Below are 21,637 nucleotides of genomic sequence, written 5' to 3' on the forward strand. Positions count from 1 at the left end.
GTTCAAAGCACAGTCACATGTACCTGTCTCATTTGGTCCTAATAAAAAGTAAGCATGTATAGCATTACCCCTGATAGGTGAACAACGGAAAAAGGCTTGATCAAAGGAAAACCACTCTCTGGGAGGAGTCAGGAGACTTGGCTCCATCTGGTCAGGTCTCTGCCCTCCAGGGCCTCACAGCCCACACCCCCAACATGAGGAGGTCAGATCAGCACATCATATGACAGAAGGTCTCTTCAGACTTCAAAACAACTGCAAAGTGCAGACGACTAGTGTGGGTAGCACCCTGAGCACATTGGTTGAATAAGTATAAAACCTGAAATCACTTTGACAGCGGGGGGACTATTTCTTTCACACAGGGCCTTACCATCCTTTGAATCAACATGCATTGTTTTGAGGAGAATGCCTAGTACAGAAGCAAGCCTGACTACAGACTCTGAGACAACAGCAAATGGTGACTGAGTCCACTTTTCCCCTACTTTTCCCCCTCAGGGAAATGTGCCTCAGAGCCCTACTCTCTGTCCAGTAATTCCACTTCTGGGAAGTATCCTGTGGTAACAGTCATGGGTGTGCTCAAAGATTAATTTACAATCACAAAACACTGGACACAAACTACAAGTCTACACTTAAGGGGCTGGTCAAGTAAATCATGGTGCATTCACAACCTGGGAACCTGGACAATCAGCAAGTCTTTGCTTCAGAGGACTATTTATTAAAATGGATGCAAGGTCAAGATACAGGAACAGGTGGGGAAAAAGACCGGAGATACAGATACCAAAATGTTAACAGCAATTATATCTGAGAGACTAGATTAAGGGTAATGTTTGTATCCTTCTTTGGGTTTTTACTATTCAAAAATGTGTATAAAAGGGCAAAATGAAACAAAAAAAAAATCAGTCCGACTTCTCTCCCTGGTTTCTTCAATGCCCCACCAACAATGAGGCAGAACTGGCCATGTGGACACACAGGCCCTGTGAAGGTGCCCTTGCCTTCCAGCCTGTCACAGGCTCCTCCCAGCCCACCTTCTGCATGAGTCAAATGTGCATAAGGGCTCTGCAGGAAGCACAGGGCTTTGAGGCTGGTGGGAAGCTGGGCTCTACTCCCCCATTTCCAGATTCTAGGGGTCGGATTGACCCAAGAGCCTGTGAAGACCCTGATTATGAAAGTGCTAACTGGTGAAAGGAGAGAGGAAGAACTCCCCAGATAAAGCCACAGAAAGCTCGGTGAGTGAATAAGTACCCGGTGTCCAGCTGTGCTATGCAGAGAGGTGTGATTCTTCTGCGACCATCTGCAGTCCGAGTCTCAACTTGTTTCTTCAAAAGATTCTGGCAAAATAGAGTGACATATATGAATGGAAAAGTTTCTGCCAAGCACCTCCACATATAAAAAAATAAGGCTTCTAAAGAAATGAATTCCAACTTCCTTTTCTATGGCCTTCTGGTCCAACTAAACTCAGCCACTGAGCAAGCATTTTTGTCAGGGTGAGCATTCAACTTCCTGCACGGTAAAGCAGCAATGACAGAAAGCTCCCAGTTGAACTGGCTTCAGTACCTTGCTCTCATCACCTGCACTGCAGGCCTGGCCAGGTTTCCTAGGCAGTGAGCATATGCCAGTCTGGCCACTCTCAACCAGCAGCCAGGGGGCTCAATGAGGGAACAAACAAATGAAACCTGTATCCGTGAGCCACTCTTGTCTCTAAGTTGTGATTTGCAAATCTTCTTTCATCAGAGTCATTTCTTCTACTGAAGGCTCATAAAACCAAAGGTTCCCAGGCACACATTGTGTCCAAATTACAGATTTGTTGCCCTGTATAGGTCCTGGAGATCATTTAAGTTCCCCAGGTGATCCTGACGTTTCCTGCTCTGTTCCTGCCCCATCTCCACCCCCTCCCCCAGTGAGACATGGGCTTCCAGAGGAAGAAGGGGGAACCCATTGATATATCCTAAGGACAGAACCTGACACCCACTGTTCTCAGTATCTAAAATTTCCTAGAAAGGCTAGAAGTGAGGTTTGGAAGCTCCTATAAGAAATGATATCCTCTACAGAGGTCTTTGATAAAGTGCCTTAGGCCCCATTACTACCTCATGCAGCTGATGGCAATGGGGCCAAGTGGCCCCAAACTGGCTTATCCCTGGGTCCTGTTCTAGGCACAGCATACACCTGCTTACCGAATTGTGTCTGTGCTATGTTCAGACCGCTTGTTCCCCCTGCTCTGTCCCTGGGTGTGTACCCATGTCCTCAGGGCTATGGGGACGAGCCCTCACCTTCCTAATGTCTTCTAGACTCTCCCCATTGACAACGCCAGCAACTGAGGTAGCTGAACTTGTCTCTCTGGCCGAGGCACTCTTGTGGTCCAGCTGCTGTTGTTGCTGCCTGCGCTGGTATTTGAGCATCTCTGGGTTCTCGATGACAGCTGTGGAGAGCTGGGCCTCAGTCATGATGGCCAAGCTCTTGCCATAGGTAGACTGGTGAATGCGGCTCTAGGGGAAGCAGAGAGAAGTGCAACAGACCAGCTGTGAGCAGCAACGTGGTGGCTAGTGCCCACCAGTCGGTGAGTTGCGTGTTGACTCTCCTGGTTCTGAGAATGGAAAGGGTCTTGGGCAGTGGTCCCAGGTTCTTAAATCACCCCAAGTACCCCAAACACTTTTTGGGAATCAGACACTGAAGTTCAGAGCCTTCTCACACCATTCTTGTTTGCTGTCATCAGTTCCATGTGAATGGAAGTTACCATGGGGCTGCTAACAGTATCTAAGAGTAAGGGAATGTCTGGCATAGCAAACCTGGGGAAATCTTTCTCTGCCTCTCCTGTCCCCCAACATGTCCTGACCCTTCTGAGTAGGGTCCCTCCCTTCACCTTCCTAGGTCTCATTAATTCAATGCCACAACAAGCCGGACAGGACCCCATGTTGGCAGGGATAGCATCCCCAGCACATTAGAGTGACTGGTGTGATGAAGAGTAGACTCACAAGGAAGGCCTAATGACCAACACGGAGGCCAGCAGGACATATGCCTCACAGCAGAGGATGCTGGGCAGGGGGAGGTCATGCCTTGGGATTCGTTTCTGCAGGGCCTGGTGTGTTGTGTGTGGCTGGGAACTTCCCTCCTTTGCTACCTGTCCCTTCTGCCCTCAATCCCTCCCCTGGAATCTGGAGGAGAATTCAGAGTCTGGCAGATGTTTACCTGTGTGTCTCAAACATGGGGTCCCTGCCTGCCATTTGGGAAAAGGTAAGCTAGATGGCATTATTTTGTAGCCCTCCCCGCCACTGCCCTCCACCAGACTCTCCAATGGGGAGGAGAGTACATAGGGATCCCAGGTTACCTGATGACAGTGACAAGGCAGAAAGACCTGAAGCCACTGAGACACTCATCCCTTCATTGACAAGTGACTCTTGGGGTGCCAGGCCATTTTAGGTGCTGTCATCAAGGCAGACCCCTATGCCCAAGGGGTTTACTTCATAGCATGAAGTCCACACAGTAGCTTATGTGGGAGCCTCTACCAGTAATTTGCAGCTCGAAGGGGAGAGCTGCCCACCTGCTCTGGGCTTTCACAAGGCTCCTTTCAGACAAATGAATACAATCCACTGAGTGGTGGCAAAGGCCCATCTGTAGAAATGTCTGCCTTCTAAGTCTATGGTCCATAAAGCAGGGCCTTTCCTAAAGTCCTTGAAGAAGGGCACATGGGTCACCCTGTCCTGGGCAGAGAGCACAGAGGGGAGGAAGCCTATGGGCCTGGCCCATGGTTCTGTTCTCATAATTAAGGGTTGTGTATGGTCTTGGCGAAGCGTCACACTATTTTCTGAGGCTTAGTTACCTTGTTGATAAAATGAATGAGCCTTGCCTTGAAGGGTTTTATAGAATTCAAATGAAATAATACAAGCAAAATACATGGCCCAGAGTCTGGCGTGCAGCAAGTGCTAAGAAACCATCAATGTTACTGCTCTATGGCAACTATGTTTGTATGACACAATGGGGAAAGGGATGTGAACAGGAACCCTTAGGAGTCACTCTTGCTATCTCCCACATGTGAAAACATCCCAGTGTGTGGCTAATTATCACCTCAAGAACAGATGCCCAAAGTTGTTTTATTCTTAGTTCCAGAACTGATTTCTGACATGAATGAGAGCCTCATCTTTATTTAATCTATTTTGTAAAAAAAAAAAAAAAAAAAAAAAATTACCATCTGTACGAGACAAATACCCAAGAATACTTTAAGAAACAATGTGTCTGTGTATGTCCTAAGGAGAGGGTCCAATCGAAGGGGCTGTGGTGGCCATTTCTGTGGCCCAAGAGCAAGCGCAGCACTCAGGCTACCAGTTGGAGGTGTACTGTTCTCCTACCTTCTCCTCCTCGCTCAGGGGGTCTCCAAGCTCATCCTGGGAGAAATCTAGAAACGCCACAGAGCCATCCATGGAGCACACCAAGATGCCCAGCCCATTCAGAGTCCTGAAAAAGATGGCTATTAGCAGTCTGGGAGCAAGTCCCTATGGGGCTTAACCACACCTCCAAGGCTGGACCGGGAGGGTAGCATGCAGGGTTCTTCTCAGATGCCAGAAACCCCTTGTTCCCTTCTATGGCATTCCTTGGTAGGGTGGGGGCAGGGGAGACAATCACACTGCAGAAGGTTCTGGAGCCCTTTAGTTCTTTGCACATGTACAAAGTATCTCTCACCATGTATTCTGTAAGAATTTCACTTTTATTTATTTTGAAACCATGTTTTAAAAAAACATGAGGGAATATACATCTAAATGAGGTCATTGAGAAGCAACAAATGTGTCTTCATACTTATGCTAATCTGGTTCATGCAATGACAGAGTGAAGTAAAACCAGGATCACAGCACTTTTTCCCCAAATGTCAGTTTGCCTGAGGAACTATTTTCCAGGGGCAAATGCCAACAAAGCAGGAAGCACAGCAGCTGACACTCTCCCAATGTCAGGCCCAAGCTGCCCTTTCTTGAATCATTTGCTCTGGCTACCACACCTGGGGAGGGGGTGGCCCTGACTGCCTGACCCCAGTCACATCTGGAAGGCCTCATGTTCCTGTGTGTAGCTTCTCTTTTCCTAGCCTGTGCACTGTAATAAGAATCCATCTTACCAGGAAATATCCATGATGGATTTGTCGAATAGCTCATGGATGACAACCAAAGGCCGTTTCAGACACGTGAGCTGGAAGGAAAGAAGCAGCAAAGGTTAATGTAATGAACAAAAACTGTTTTTCGTGCACTCAGTTCTGTTAATACCAACAGTCCTAGAAGCTTGGTCTGAGTTTTTGTTGACATACAAGGCATATTCAACTCTATTCAAATAGCAACCAGCAAGATCCAAACCTGTGCAAACCAAAACCTGACATTTTAGTGTGGTCTCTGTCTGAAGGGCTCGCTGTAGTCTGGCTGGGGAGATGGCTTCATAAATGGACAATCTAGAAGGGAGAATGGGGTTCCAGAAAGGCCATGACCTGAGCAGAAGTTTACAAGCAAGGGATGGGATGCCAAGGCCTGGGCAGAAGATGAGGCAGCAAAAGTAGTGCCCAGGACAGGAAAACAGCCTCAGAGAAGCCAGCACATCTCCTCTTGGCCCAAGGAGTTCTGGTACATACGTATGCAAAGCTGGGTATAACTGGTTACATACATCCCACGGGCTCATTCTACAAAGTATGTGCAGATAGTTCAGAAACACCAAAAACAGTTTAAGTTGCCCTCAATCCAGATCTAAAGTTAACCACTATTAATACTTGGATGAGTTATTTTCTTTCGGTCTTTCTTGTGCAAATATTTTATTCTTTGGCACATGATAACTTTTTTATTTAATACATTATGTCATTAAACACCCTGTAAAAACCTGTCTTTGATGACTGCACAAGATTCACCACATGCACACTTATATCTAGTCACTCAAAGTTTGGGCTATGTGCTGTCTCCCTGTTCCCACAGCTCATATACTAGTGTCTGGCCACCCTGCTGACAAGGTCCTGGGGCCACAGTGAGGTGGGTGGGAGGGAACACCTTTTGCATGGCTCCCATCAAGTGCTGCTTCTATAGGGGAAGAGTTGCTGTGGCCACCCTAGTCCCGAGGAAAGGGAGTCTGAACTACTTGGAATCCACAAGAAGACTCTTGTCCTTACTCTAATTCCACTTCCAGAAAAAAATAGCACTGTCTCTCCTCCCAAAAATGTGCCTACAGACCACTCAGAAATCTGGAACCTTTCTGAACATCTGACCTCAGCATTCTAAGAAAATGAATATATGATCAGTGATGTTTTGGGTAAAGCACCACAAATGAAACTCCAGGCCAGAAGGAGCCCAGGAAGAACACACCTGGAACTACCTATGGTAGGGTTCAGGTTCTGAAATGTCACATGAATACGGGCCTAAAAAAAAAAAAAATCAGTGTACACACAGCAATCAATTTCTCTGTGACAAAGAACTGTAATAAATGCTGCCAGAGGATAACCTTCAAGTCTACAACTATAAGTCCACTCTGCTTACAGGGAACTTGTAATTAGTTAGCAATAAACTAATGCCAAATTAGCTAAATGCTAATGCTAAATGCGACAACACACATGAATCTCAACAATATTATGCTAAGTGAAAGCAATGCAGGACATAAAAAGTAAACACTGCACAACTCATCAATGTGACAGACATTGTTGGAGTGGCTGCCTTGGCCAAGGGGTGTTGGGAAGTAGGTTCTTGACTGGGCAGGGATGAGGGGTTCTGGGGTGGTGGTTACACTGGTGTAAACATGTATGACAATGCATTGACCTGTATACTTCAGGTGAATACATTTGCTATAGGTTATATAAGGACACAAAGTTTTTCTAAAAGGAAGCAAACATAGCATGCCAACTGAAGGTATTCCCTGAATCTGGACATAAGAGTTGCTCTGACTGGGGCTCAGGGTGGCCTCTCCTAGCTCGCCCCAAGCCTAGTCTTCAGCACTTCCTTCCTCCTGGGGTAATGAGAGGGCCTGACCCCAGATCCGGGGCAGAAACACACACTAAGCACCACTGAAAGTGGAGGGTAGGGGAGTCACTCCAAGCCTCTGGGCTCTGCCTCCTGCACCAGTTCCTTCTCCTTTGCCCTGCAGGAGCCACAAAAGGTCTTGGTGGGGGAGGTGGGGAGGGAAGGAGTGGGGGCTCACCCAGACAGAGAGAGAACGGTCCTTGCTGCCAACAGCACAGCAGCAATATGGGCAGCTGGGCTTTGCAGAACTCCCATTCTTCTGCTTCTTTTTGAAGATTTTTGGGTTGAATTTCTAAACCAAATAACAAATGTTAAAATAATTAATCAAGCATCAAGCACAAACCCTATGCCCAGTATCAGAAATATAGCACAATACCAGTCTGTTGGTGGGAAATCCACACTGGCATTCTCCCAGCCCCAGGCACTCAGCATACTTGATTTCATCTTCATAACTAACCAGGAGGCATTTTGCTGAGGATGAAATGGAGTCTCAGAGAGGCCAGGAAACATGGGCCAAGTCACCCAATGAGTAAGTGGTGAGACAAGGATTTGAGGCTGGCTCTACCAACTCTACATTTCTGGGCTTGCAGCCAGGTTGATGGCATGGGAGCTACTGAAGCTTGCTCTCTGAATTCCTCCTGGCCTGGGCAAGGCCAGTTCCAGGATGTGGCTTTAGGGATAAGGTCCTGACAGAGGTCAATGGGACTGTCAGATATCTACTCCATTAATCCCTTCCCCTTCACTGTAGTTGTTGCTTGGAGTCAAAACTAGCAGATGCTGATCAGCCCCGCATGATCTCACTTGGCCAGGACAATGGCTAAGTCACGCTAAAGTGCACTCTGGGGTTTATCCTCAGTGTAACCTGGGTGCTGCTTTTGGCAAGGCTGGAAGCACACAGAGAGCTCCCTGCCACATTCCTGAATTGAAAGGGGTGGGAACTCTAGAGTCAGAGCTGGAATCCCCACACCAGGACAACTGAGGAGGAAAGGTGGCTCCGGGGAGCCTGATGTCAGCTGGCCTGGCCCAGAGGGGTTCTAATCCCAGAGGCTAGGAAAGAATAGCCAGGTGCACACAGACCAGAAACATAGAACCTGGAGGTGTGCATCCTGGGCTTGAGTCTTGGCTACCCTGGGTTGGCTGAGAGGCCTCAGTACCATGATCTCACAAAACTACTCTTTTTTTTTTTCAACGTTTATTTATTTTTGGGACAGAGAGAGACAGAGCATGAACGGGGGAGGGGCAGAGAGAGAGGGAGGCACAGAATCGGAAACAGGCTCCAGGCTCTGAGCCATCAGCCCAGAGCCTGATGTGGGGCTCGAACTCATGGACCGCGAGATCGTGACCTGGCTGAAGTCGGACGCTTAACCGACTGTGCCACCCAGGCGCCCCACAAAACTACTCTTAAACAGTGCCTGTGAGGACCACTTGACAGAGTCATGTGGAAGCACTGTGCTAACCCGAAGCAGTGATTTTTCAAATATTTTAGTAACAAGGGCCTGTCTTTGAACAAAGTCCTACATGGGCTCTAATACAAAAAAAAAAAATTAAGGAAGTAATATTTTATTTGTATAAAAGTTATAAATATTTTAAACTACAATATACAATATTTATCATGAATTTAAACAATGGTAAGGATGAGCCCATTTTAAGGAATACAAAAAAACTGAGATCAGAGTCCTGGATGATCCTTCACTTTTACCAACCTTTAGCCCACCAACTTATTTTCTTCGTTTTGGTTGCCCAGTGCTGAGAAAATCCTCGTTAATAGTAGCCCGCATCTGCTGGCTCCCATGTCGACTGGGCGGGGCAACTCCAGACTCAGGTGATCCACAGCACGGCCTCATAGCTATGACTGTCCAGTGCTGGGGTGCAGGAACATGTGCTCAACAGGCACATGGACTGCACCTGTGCTCCCGAGTCTGGCTCGTGGGGCACTTGTCAGGACCAGCATGCTTGAGCACCGTGACCTGACCCAAATGTGTAAAAAGGCTAGTGTGGAGCTACAGTGTTCCCAATCACAGATTGATTTTGGTGATACTCATTAAAACATGTGAATATATATTGTTTTGTAAAATCACTTCAAAAACTGTGAAACGTAAGTATTTAAAATGAAACAAGGATGTGGCATGTGCTGACTCTCAGAGCCCACCACCACAGTCCCACATTTGACCCAGCCTTGAGGCAAGGCACCTCCCAGGCTGAGGCTAAGCACACTCACAACAACAGTCACAGCTTTCCGGTGCCCGACAAAGTCCATGTTGGTCTTCCAGCCCTCCCGTTCAATGATCTGGGCAGTGGGGCCAGAGTTGTTCATGGCGTGGGCAGACACCAGGTAGTGCCCGTCAGGTGACCAGCTGAGCCGCAACACATGGGTTGTCCCTCCACACTGAAAGAAACATCTGCAATTGGAAGGAGCTCAAAGCCAATTGTGTGACCAACACTGTGGCCTCAAGAATAGAGGTGAATTCTGATTTATAAATGTATGATAGCGGAGCATGTACCCAAGCTTCTGGCTACATGAATAGCTGTAACTCCAGTCTCTCCAGATGATGTAACAAAAAAGGTGCTGTTAGATGAGACTGGGAGCTGCAGCATCCTACACTCCCCTACCGGAGCTGAACACCACACAGTGGCATAGGCCTCAGGGGATCTGCAGGACAGCCACCTCTTTTAACTCTCAATTCTGCATGGGTCAAATCTATCTGGTCACCGATCTCTTTCTTCTGCCCAGCATGTTAACCCTACCACATGAGGTCTGCAGAACATTCACTTCCGTGGAAGAAGAGTCCTATGGACCCTCAGGAGCCAGTCTCTGTGAGGCAGCCAGTAACCATGAGCCACTATGTGCTCTCTCGAGCCTGCCTCCTCAACTGAAGCCTGGTGGTGTTACTAGCAAAGGAGAAGAGCTTCATAAAGTCCATATCAACTATAAAACACATAGCAGAAAGGCACTGTTTACCTGACCTGGTCTAGGGCTGAAACAAGACATCTTTCCACATTATTATTACTGCAAAGTAAGATGATATGGGCCATAAAACCAGCCCCCTAAAGCTCAAGGTTGGCTTAGGGCGGTTTTAAAGACTTAAGAGTCAAGATCTTGGCCTCATAGCCCCAGAAGAGGGCAGGACAAGGTGGGGCCTGAACGCAGTGACACATCTGCCTCAACTTCCAGCTGGGTCACAGACCCAGGCAGGACAGGCTGACCCCAGAGGCTGAGGAGTCCTGTCTGCTCCCACTGGGACTCCAAACACCCCTGCCCATCTTCCATAACTGCCCACAGGAGCCTCGCTAGTGGGACCCCACTGACTAGTCACTGGAACCTTGAGGAGGAGCCCCAAAAGGCATGAAGGCCCATGTCCCCTGTTCCAGACTATAGCCAAGAAGGGCAAGATTAAGTAGGGTGAATAACAGTGCTAATGTGGTGCTGTTGGTTTGGGGAAAACAGAATACATGATTTCCACCTTCCTTCTACAGCCAGCCCTGAACCGTGGGGGAACGTCTATTCCTCCTGCAAAACTTTGCTCACAGCCCTTCCTCTGAGAAGCCTTCCCTGATGCGATCACTGCTCCTGGGCTATTTCTGCACATTCTGAACAACTCCACCACCATGCTCACAACTGATGTGAAAGTCTATCTTTCCCACCAGGCTCTAAGCTTCAAGGGAGAGACTCCATCTTAGTCCACTTTCATTTCATTTACCTAATACTGCCCTTCTCACAGTAGGCACTTAAGATCTGATTCCATATGAAATGAGAACCCAAATAAAGGAAGAGACAGTAAAATACTTTACAAGTCACTGCAGTTCAACCTCTAGACATTGTGCACACTGTACTCATAACGCTAGCCTAGAAAGATGTTGGATGGCCTGCAGAGTGCAAGTCAGTGAGCAAAGCCACAGCACAGTTAGGAAAAATAAAAGAGAGGGTCTCCTCCACCTGTGTGGCACAATGGTGAGGGAGCATTGCTAAGGGGTTTTCTTCAGCTTTTTCTCACTTCAAAGTTGGACATTTAATACCATCTGAGAAATGAAAGATTTTCATCATCTGACTCTTTGGGGCAGAGGGCCTGCCCCAGAGAACCCTGACCAGTCTGCTCAGGCCCTGGAACTCCGCATTCACCCATGAGGTCTGGACCCCAGCCAGTTCCTCCTCTGTGCACTGAGGCCAGTGGGCTGATGGACCAAGCTCCCTGGGCTGGATCCTTACCTCATCAAAAGGCTTGGTGATGCTGGTCTCCAACTGCCAGTCCAGCGTTCTCCACACCTTCAGGCTGCGGTCGTCAGCTTGAGAGGCAATGTATTTACCAACAGGGTCCCAGGTCAACCCCTTTACCAACCCAGAATGGCCTCTCAGAGTAGCGAGAATTTCTGTGGAGAAAAAGAAGAGATTGGAAAGGTATTAGCTAAGGGAAAATGATGAGTCTGTCTAAACATGAGCTGCAATCCATGGGCTATGGAATGGTTAGCCAAGAGAAGGGACCTCAGGAGTCTACCTTCGTCAGCTCCCACCCCTGGGCACAAGCACAAGAGCCCCCTAATCTGATCTCTATCAAGGCAAAGCAACTTGAAGGAAGGACTGCACCCAGGAGGCAGGCACGATGCATGAGCCCCCTAAAGGGCAGGCAAGCAGGGACACAGGCTTGGGCCAGAGGCAAATTCTGCCTCTTGGACTTGTCTGTAGTTGGTAGCTCTGCCAGTGGTTTCCCTTTCTGAACAGAAGGTCATGCCCACCTGGGCTCTGACATCAGCATTTCTGATGTGAACCTCCCTGGCAGCTCCCCCATAAGGAGCTGGCCTGACAGCTCAGGGGAAAGGGCACCGTGCTAAAAGTCCTTTGTAAGTCATCACTGAGACAAAGGTGTGTGGGACGGCACATCCTTGGGATCTATAATCTAAATACTACTCCAGCACTCCATGACCAGGATGCAAATGGACCTACACATCTTGGTGGCTTATAAAGAAAGAGAGAAAATGACTTGGATCAAGGTCACGGGGGATGCTTCTTAGCCCATGAAGAAAACATATTCCAGATACTAGCAGAAAGAGGATATGTATCTTACCAGTTATAATCTGCAGTGGTATGCCAGGTTATGCCATCTGTTGTGACTTTAAACACATTAATAAGAAAAACAATCTTTTGCAAAACTGGATTTGTTAGCCTGTATGTGCTCAAAGGCTTCAGAGAGTAGATGGCAACTGAGCGAAGGCTGGACCCCAGTGGCGGGAAGCCATACCCTCAAGGGCATATGTGTATGTGCGGGTGCCAGGTGCCCAAGTACATGCGATGCCATCCTATCAGCCTCATGATCTGCAGCACATCCATGCTAACACTCATTTATAATTTTCTTTAACATAAACCTCTTTTAAAACCTTAAACAAATGTCAATGATGCAGAACAAAAGAATGGAGTCTCTGACAAGACAATGTGAATCCTCGTCCTCTATGAGACACTTGTTGCCACCAGCCTAAGGAGACCAAGAGCCCACGCTGCTCCAGATGAGCGGCCCATTTCTGCCACCACCCAGTCAGAGGCCCAGACCTGGGAACTTCACAGCGTTCCAGATGACGACAGTGTTATCCACGCTGCACGAGGCCAGCCAGGCATCATGGGGAGACCATGCTACATCCATTACATCTGGAAGACAGAGGGCTGGTAGTGAGTCTCTTACCTGGTGCACAGACTTGGCTAGGGGGGTACTCAGCAACGCCTGTCTGCCAAGTGGGCCAGTACCCCTAGCATTCCATGTCTGAGGAAACTTGAGATCATAACTAGACTATTTCTTAAAAACCAATCTGCAAAACTTCCCCACTAATGTTTTTGAATTGGTCATGACATTTGAAGCATCCACGTGACCTCAATCACCCCTTTGACAGATGAGGCAACTGAGGATCATAGCTGAGAGGTTGGGGCTATGTAGAACCCTGGCTCTGACACCTGCTGGGTCTGTGGCCTCAGGCTCACTAAGCTTGCTTCTCTGATCCCAATTGGGCCTGAGAGCCCTTTGAGCACTACAGGTACAGCACCTGGCAGAATGTCTGGCACACAGCGCTCAATAGGTACCAAATGAGTGGGACCATCTTCAGGCCCTTCGCACGAACCAGACCTCATCTCCAAGATCCTGCCAGAGCATCCCTCCCCTACAGAGCCCCCAAACACAATTATTCATATTCACTTCTTTTGTGACTCAGTTTTCTCATGTGTAAAATGCAGATTAAAAAAAAAAAAACAAAAAACTAAGCTCAGAGGGTTATTACAGGGATTAAATGTGAAAAAGTGCTGTAGCACGGTGCCAGGCACACACCAAGGCATTGATATAGATCAGCTGTGACAGTGACAATGACCAGGCCCATCTCGCCATCCAGGTGTGACTTTTTTCTAACCTCTGTGCCTGGTGCAGTGCTAGGTATGAGAATGGCTGATGAGAGATGAAGAAACAGAAACACGGCGTCAAGTTAACAGCTTTCTAGTCCTCTCCTCACAGGACTTTTTAAAATGTGTAAGCAAAATATTCAAAAGTTCTATTTTGTTTTTTTCTATTTTTAAAAAAAATCTTCAGGGACAGCTTAATTCATTTTTCCCACATGGTATTGTACTTGGTATTTCACACAGCATACACACTAGTGTGCTGCACTTAGTATTCTTTTTAATTAAAAAAATGTTTATTTTGAGAGATGAAGAGAGTGTGCATGAGAGGGGGGAGGGGGGGAGGGAGGGAGAAGGAATCCCAACCAAGCTCCACGCTGTCACAGCAGAGCCCGATGAGGGGTTCAGTCTCCTGAACTGTGAGATCATGACCTGAGCTGAAATCAAGAGTCAGATGTTTAACTGACTGAGCCACCCAGCCACCCCATGCATTTAGTATTCTAATAGCCTATGTGATCCTGAGGGCTTCTCCTGTTTTGCTCTGCATCCTTTGTCTTTTTTTTATTTATTTAAAAAAAAATTTTTTTTTTAACATTTATTTTTGAGACAGAGAGAGACAGAGCATGAACAGGGGAGGGTCAGAGAGAGAGAGGGAGACACAGAATCTGAAACAGGCTCCAGGCTCTGAGCTGTCAGCACAGAGCCCGACGTGGGGCTTGAACTCACAGACTGTGAGATCATGACCTGAGCCGAAGTCAGACGCTTAACTGACTGAGCCACCCGGGCGCCCCTGCATCCTTTGTCTTTGAGAGCATTCACTACCATAAATAGACCTAATTTAACAATGAACTATAACTGGCTTCCATGTTTTCATGCTAATGAACACACAGCCATATGCCACTCTCTACACTCTGGTTTATTTCTTGTGACTGATGTGGCAAAGTGGGACTCTGGGTAGAAGGCCTAAACGTTTTCCTAAGTCTAGACTCTCTTAACCCTGTAGACTGCATTCCAGAGACCTCTAGAACTTTACACTTTTATAAGCTGAATGTCCATTTCAAATTCTCTTATTAGCTTGAGGGTTATGATTTTTCCCTTCTAACTTATGAAGTACATTTTTATATTTTAACTTCACTTTGATTAGTAATGAAAGTGAAGATTTTTCACATGTTTGTCTAACAAAGTTGTCTTCTTAGACTATTTTCTTCCTTTCTCGTCTGTTGGGAGGTTTTTTGTGCAGCAGGTCTGACAAACACAAATGTAGTGCCTATAAAAATGAGGAATAGGAACCTCCTCTAGGAGCTTCCAGGCCAGGAGGGGCAAATGTGTAAACATCAGAATTTCACTGCAGTACCTAAGTCTTAGAGCAGAGAAGTAGTCAGCTGAGAATTCCAGAAAGGAGATTTCATTTTCTTAGCAATTTTCATAGACTATTAATAATACAGGCATTAGCTGCAAATTCTATCAGTTTTAACTTCCTAACACCGCAGGCGATTTATGACGTAAAGTCTGTTATTCTCCTTAGTGATGTCTTTTATTGCCTGTTAACCTTCAAAAATACTCTCTCTGCTAGAGGTTTGATAAATATTCAATTCTTCTGCAATAATCCAATTGTTTTCTTCTGCTTTAATTATTTAGAATGTTTCTCTCTTTAATATCTGGAATTTATTTTAGTGCATGCTGTACTTAGTGAAGCTCTATATTACTCTCCCCTCATCCACAAACTGTATAATGGTTATTCTATCACTTGTGATAGAATCTCCATAATTGATAACTGATGCCTCCTTCACAATACATCAAATTGTCAGGTACATGTACCTGACTTCCATGTTGGTTAAGTTTTGGTCCCAAACCCATGACATTTTAAATCACTGAAGCTTTGAATGTTTTCTTCCACAACCTTCCTTATAATTCCGAATGCCCTTCAGAGTCACTGCTAAGCTATGCTGTAAATCCACATAAGTGACATAATTTTCTCCCTAAACCCCTGTTTTGGTTTCAGTCTTCAGACTATACCACTCCCTCTCCTTCCCATTGCACATCTACATATATCTGACACCCTCCTGCACTTAAAGAGTTATATTTCTGGTCACATGTCATTCCAGAAACTCTCATCATCATCCTTGCTGATTCTAGGAGGATAATCTTTTGTTCTGTTTTGACACAAGGCTCTTGGATCCTTAAACTTCACAGCCTCCTCCAGTGACCTTGGCTTCTACTACCTCAGGCACTCATTCCCAGTCATGCCCAGAGACCCTCCCTGACAGATCACTGCAACTCTTCCCTGGTCTCATTCCAACCCTCCCACACTCCTACCATCAACCCAGTGCTTCCAGCTCCCTCCCTCTCAACTCCAACAGGGCTTGCAGGTGCTATGGGCCTTCTGCTGTCTCCCTATTCGGATTAGAGTCCACCATAACCCTCTGCTCTTCTCCTGTGTTTTCACATGTGCCTGACAAAACCGAGCCTGGTTCAATCTAGCTATTTCCTCCCCTCCCCATCCCAGTCTTTCTTGAGCATCCTCCAATGAGTCTTCCACCCAACAACACCAAAACGAACAGCAGTAGCCAAGGCCATGGGCAGCCTCCATGCCATCAAGTCCAATGGTCAATATCCTCATCCTTACCTGACCCCCAGGCAACATGTGATGCACTGCTTAATCACTTTTCCTTCAAATGCTCTCTCCACTGTCTTAAACTGGCCTCCTCTCCGACTCAGCCTGTTTCACTTGTTCCTCATCACCCCAAAGCCCAACCTCTACCCTTGGCCTCCAGTCCCACCTACGCTTCTCCCCTGTACTCAACTTTCACATATCAAAATGCCTATGCAGCAGGACACTTAAAACACCCCTGCTAGACAATGTATACCAAACATGCCCCAAAGCATTTCTAAACATTTCCCCCAGCAAACATTTCTGTCCCACCTACACACTTTCCATCAGGTGATGACATATGCATCCTTACCACCCTCCAGGCCACAGTCAAGGAAGCCGTCCTGATTCCTTTGCTTATCTCACATACCCTACATCCCATCCACCAGGAACTCTGCCTCTGACTACTGCTCCTTGTGACTTCCACTGCCACAACCCAGGTCCACCGTCTCTCACCAAGATTATGTGAGCAGCCTCATCAGTGGTCTCTCTAGTGCCGTCCATAGTCCATGCAGCTGCCACAGGCCTTGCTTCTCTGCTCAAAGCCCTACTGAGCCTTCCCATCTCACTCAAAAAGCCCCTCCTAGAGGCCTAGAAGGCCTGTCCCTGCTTCCCTCCCCTGTTCACTCCTTGTGTCCTAGTTCTCTGAATACACCAAGCACACATCCACACTCCAAGGCTGTTGCCCTGGCTATTCCTTTAGCTTAGTAAGTTCTTTGCATGTGCACACAGTTGTCCCTTAACCTCTACCTGGTCTCCCCTTGCATGTCACCTTCTCAGTGAGGCCTCCTCGAGAACTTCGTCTTATTTTCTTCCCCAGCACTTAACTTCTAGTTTCTGACATGACTGGTTTATTGTCTGTCTCTTCTAAAAGAATGTAAACTCTCTGAGGGTTGAACAGTACTCAGAACATACTGGGTGCTCGATAAATATTTGTTAAAAGAATTTAGGAAAAAATTGCATCTTTATTTTATTCAGTTTTTCCATTTATCAAGTGGTCATTTTATCTCTCTCAAAAAAGGTTTGTAGTTTAAGTCTTACAGACCTCATATATTTCTTGGTAAGATTATTTCTGGGTATTTACAACTTTTGTTCCTGCTGTATAAGAGTTCTCTTTTTATGATTAGATATTCTAATTTGCTATTACTAATGAAAGATGAATAATTAACAATTTTCTTGGGGAGCCTGGATGGCTCAGTTGGTTAAGTGTCTGACTTCGGCTCAGGTCATGATCTCAGGGTTCGTGAGTTCGAGTCCCGTGTCGGGCTCTGTGCTGACAGCTCAGAGCCTGGAGCCTGCTTCGGATTCTGTGTCTCCCTCTTTCTCTGCCCCTCCCCTGCTCGTGCTCTGTCTCTCAAAAATAAATAAGCGTTAAAAAAAATTTTAAAAAAAGTTTTTTCTTATAGAAGACCAATCCAATGACTTGTTTTTATTAGTCCTAAGTACTTTTCAATGTTTTTTAAGTTCTAACAACTGTGAGTTATAATATTTGCCATTGGTTTGAAAAAGACATAGGACATTTCAGGTTAAAGAAATAACTTCCTATGGCCATTTTAAAAATATTTTTTAGAAACTGATGCTGAATTATCTGATATTCCTTTCAGAATACCTCCTAAGAAGACTGTCTTTTTAAAAGTAGGCTCCATGTTCAATGTGAGGCTTGAACTCATAACCTTGAGATTAAGAGTCGCATGCTCTACTGACTGAGCCAGCCAGGTTCCCCAACTATCTTTTCTTATTTAACCTCCTAGTATGTTGTTAAGAGTAATAGATTACTTTTACACAAAATTCTTCCAAAGTTACCAAATTCACCTGCATTATGTTTCTTATTTTTCTATCTTTTTTCATATTCATCTATGCTTTGTGTGTGTGTTTGTGTGTGTGTGTGTGTGTGTGTGTGTGTGTGTGTGTGTGTTCTTTTAAGTTTTAGAAACCCAGAGTTATATAGCTTCCTTTGAAGAATAAATATTTCTACATTTTGGAATAATTTTTCTTAAAAGCTTGAAACAATGCATCAACAAGTCAACAAATAATTTAGTATTAGGAGTCATTTCTGATGACTCCAACTTCTTCATTGATTAACTACTTTAAGAAGTTTCCCTTAACCTTATGGTATCAATTCTGAAAACTTGCATTTTCTAGATTATATATTTTTTTGGAATTTTATTTTATTTTTTTAGTTTAAAAAACATTATGCTGTACTCTGATGATTTTTTTCCCTCTAGGTTAAATGTTTTTCTAGACCCTTTACTTCTAATTTCATCTAGGTCTTTTCTTCCTATCCCCCTATTAAGTATGCCAAGTGTATGTTTTTCACGCTTTGCTTTTAAAACCCAGTGTTTTCTATTTATTTCTGCTTTCCCACTGATTTTTCTTCTTCCAACAGTTCTGCCCACCGCTGCTATCAGGACCACTGAATAAGCAGTGGGTAACCCTGCTGAAACTGGGCAACCCTACTTGCCTGGTAAAGGAGAGCCCTGGAGAGAAGTCGAGGTTATGGCTCAGCCCAAGTCTCAGGTTAGGAAACCCATCAAAGGTCTCATTGAGGCCTTACCCCACACTTGAACACCTGCATGGACACTTTCTCCAAGTTCCAGAGGAGCCCAACTAGATAGACCTTGCTGTGAGCAACTGTGAATAAGTGAGGTTAAGTTACACGTTTTTATGGCTATCAACAATTACACAATGCTACTCTGTCAGTTTTCAAAAATGTAGAATTAATCTATGGTCACCTAGAGGTAAGTCTGTTCACCTTTAACATGTCTGTAGAGTATTTGCAGAGCATATCCTGTCAGCAGATTATAGCTGATGCCTTCCAAACCTCTCACTCTTGTCCCATCTTCTCCCAGGGCTCCAGGCTCAAATCCAATGGGTCTTGTGACATTCTTCCCCATCCCCGCTCCCCAAACTCAGCATATACCACACTGAACTGGTGTCCATCCCTGTAAGCCCACTATCATTGTGGCCTGAGAGAGGACACCACTGGCAATGTAGGCACCAGCTAGGAATCTCCTTCGTCCCTCACTTGCTTTGTTTTAAGAATTTCCCAAGTCATTCTCCCTCTCTATCCCAATTATCCCAGGCCTGGTTCAGGCCCTTGCAGTTTTCATCTGAACCACTAAAACAGGCTCTTCTCTATACCTGTCAGAATGATCCCCCTCTTATACCTCAAAGCTTTTAATGGCTCCTGTCTCTTCCACGATAAAGGCCACCTTCATTAACAGGGAGCAAGAACCATCTGTGTCCTGGTCCCTGATACTCAGCCAGCCCCACTCTGTGCTGCTCCCTTGCCTTGTATGTAAAGATCTAGCAGTGGTGAAATGCTGCCAACCCACCATGCACGTCAGGCCTTTCTGGCTTCTGCTGTCACCCTGACTAGGAAAACACTTCAGGCCATTCTTGGGCAAGACCACAGGCTTCTATTCTGAGGTATAGTCCCTCTAGTATCCCTGGCATCTGAGTGTACAGCACATGGCTTATGACAGCTATTGACCGCCCTTCTTCCTCTTCAGTCCAAATCTGTCCCTTTCCATTCCAAATCTATTAAACATTTTGCGAAATTACTCAAGGTCAAGTGAAAAACTTTTCCTTGAGGCCCTTTTTATGTGTGCTTGTTTCTGTGGAATAAATAAAGTGTGCTTACAGACTTAGTGATCCACTGATGAAGGTAGTGATTCAGTTCACCAGGAAAAACAGCAGAACGTGGGGATTCTACATTGAAGATATAAACATATACCCCATGAGGGCAGGAGTGGGGGCACTGAATGCAGCTGGAGGCAGGCAGTGGGGATGGTAGCTGCACAGACCTTGAGGGACAGGCTGGGTGTGACCGATGGTGATGGGGAGGGACGGCCCAGACGCAAGGCTGCTTTAAGGACCAAAACAGTCCACGGGGGCCGTGGAGGTGCTGCTGCTGATTTCAGACAGCTGCCAGGGCCGCCCACCCCAACAGGCAGCCCCACTCACCGCCTGAGTGACTCCGGAGGATAGAGACACATCGCCACTGCTCCACGTTGGCAAGCTTACCACTGGAGCCGAACACAGTGCTGGGGCCGATGTACCTGTGTGAAAGAGGAGTCAGAAAGGCACTCCAGGCATGCTCTAGGCACTGCACAGAGATGCTCACTGCAGCACAGCTTATCATGGCAGACAGAACAAAGCAAAACCAGACAATGGCTGGAAAGCATTGAATTGGTGAACAACAGAGGCTGATTAGGTAAGTTATGTTCCATGCACTTTATGAAATACCAAATAGCCATCACAAATCTTGAGGTAAAAGACTATCCACTGCATGGTGAAATGTTCACCATATATAATTAAGTGAAAGAAGCAGGCCACAGGACATCTTATACAATATGCTAGATATCAGTATGTAAAGAAAAAGAATACATGTAACATGGGTATCATCTATGCGTGGAAAACGGTTAAGACACACAAAAAATACCAAAATATTAACTTTGGCTTTCTTCAGGTGGTGGGATGGTGATTTTCTTTTATATATTTTTTTCAGATTTCCAAATTATATACTAAATATGTTATTTATGTTGACTAAAGCCGCAAAACCAACAGCCTTTTTAAAGCCCTCTTGGAAAGCACTCATAGCTCCTGCCATGTGAGCAGTTGGGTGGGTCCCCATGAAGGTGGTGTTAACACCATTGATGCACAGAGCCTCTGTTAACATCCTTTGCTCCCATAGAACTCTTACAGACCCACAGAAACAGTTCATCAAGTGGACCAAAGGAGACAGCATGCCTTTGCTCCCATGGCCATGTCCATGGGGCCACTTTGGCTACGCAGTGGGCTAGGGTCTGGTTCCCTAGTCTGACTAGCCCCCAGAGTTACCTGGGGAGCTGGTTATGAAACAGAGTCCCAGGACCCACCCTGAGAGACTCAGTCTAGGTTTAAAGAAAATGTTTTCTAGGTGATGGTTAGTTCATTGTGGGTACAGAGCAGGACTTTGAAGGGGTACTCCTTACTATCCCAGGGTGAGGCTGACAGAGAATGAGGTGAATGGCAAAGAGGGTGGGCTCTGGGTCCCCTCCCCCAAATTCCATCAGAGCACCTTGATGTTTACCTATGTTGTATGTTGGAAAATTTCATTTGGAAAACAAAACAAACAAAACCACCAACATCAGCAATGGACAGGATGAGCTTTTCAGGTAGAAACTCTGCAGCCCTGTAAGGGGGTGACTGAGCAGGTCTCCAGGCAGGTAGGTGGCCTCCTGACACCCTGGTCAGGTCCCAGCTACTCCTGGCCTACGTGTCTTCCTGCTACTCAGGAAGTTGGAGCTCTATGGACTTCAGTGCCAGAGTGGGAAAAGGTGACTGTGATTAAGACCAGCCAAGAAGCTTCTAAAAATAAAATGTGAAGAAAGGAAAATGATGCTTACGTAGCCCGTTTCCACACCATAATCAGTTTGTCATCTCCCCCAGAAGCTAAATACATCCCACTGTTTGACCACCGCACACAGTTCACACATGCTGGGAAGAAAAAAAAATAGGGTGATGAAAATCCAATAGTCACGCCCATTTGCTTTATGCAGAGTCTGGCAAGATGCAAAGGGTTTATAAAACCTACTCTGTCTCAACTATTCAAGGCATCCACTGTGAGTAAGCCCCAGAAGAACAATCCAGTTCAAATACTATTCTACTTGTGTTGTAATAACA

At 46.1% G+C, this 21,637-nt stretch overlaps 1 protein-coding gene across 5 annotated transcripts in view; it reads right to left on the reverse strand.

The window, feature by feature from the left end:
* HIRA (histone cell cycle regulator) overlaps window positions 1-21,637 on the reverse strand; it is a 106,290-nt gene that overhangs the window by 47,660 nt on the left and 36,993 nt on the right. For 4 of the 5 annotated variants that reach the window (XM_040465128.1, XM_040465129.1, XM_040465131.1 and 1 more), the window contains 10 exons: window positions 21,361-21,451; window positions 19,937-20,031; window positions 12,496-12,591; window positions 11,164-11,324; window positions 9,178-9,345; window positions 7,138-7,251; window positions 5,093-5,163; window positions 4,338-4,443; window positions 2,265-2,480; window positions 1,240-1,325 (listed from right to left, as the gene is read on the reverse strand). In XM_040465128.1, coding sequence (XP_040321062.1) covers window positions 1,240-1,325; window positions 2,265-2,480; window positions 4,338-4,443; window positions 5,093-5,163; window positions 7,138-7,251; window positions 9,178-9,345; window positions 11,164-11,324; window positions 12,496-12,591; window positions 19,937-20,031; window positions 21,361-21,451 — 1,204 coding nt within the window. Of the gene's footprint in view, window positions 1-1,239; window positions 1,326-2,264; window positions 2,481-4,337; window positions 4,444-5,092; window positions 5,164-7,137; window positions 7,252-9,177; window positions 9,346-11,163; window positions 11,325-12,495; window positions 12,592-19,613; window positions 19,682-19,936; window positions 20,032-21,360; window positions 21,452-21,637 lie in introns of those variants that run through there. The other variant, XM_040465132.1, reaches the window with a different exon arrangement.

Source organism: Herpailurus yagouaroundi, unplaced genomic scaffold, assembly GCF_014898765.1.
Source record: "Herpailurus yagouaroundi ecotype Mexico unplaced genomic scaffold, PumYag 545, whole genome shotgun sequence".
Taxonomy (NCBI): Eukaryota; Metazoa; Chordata; class Mammalia; order Carnivora; family Felidae; genus Herpailurus; species Herpailurus yagouaroundi.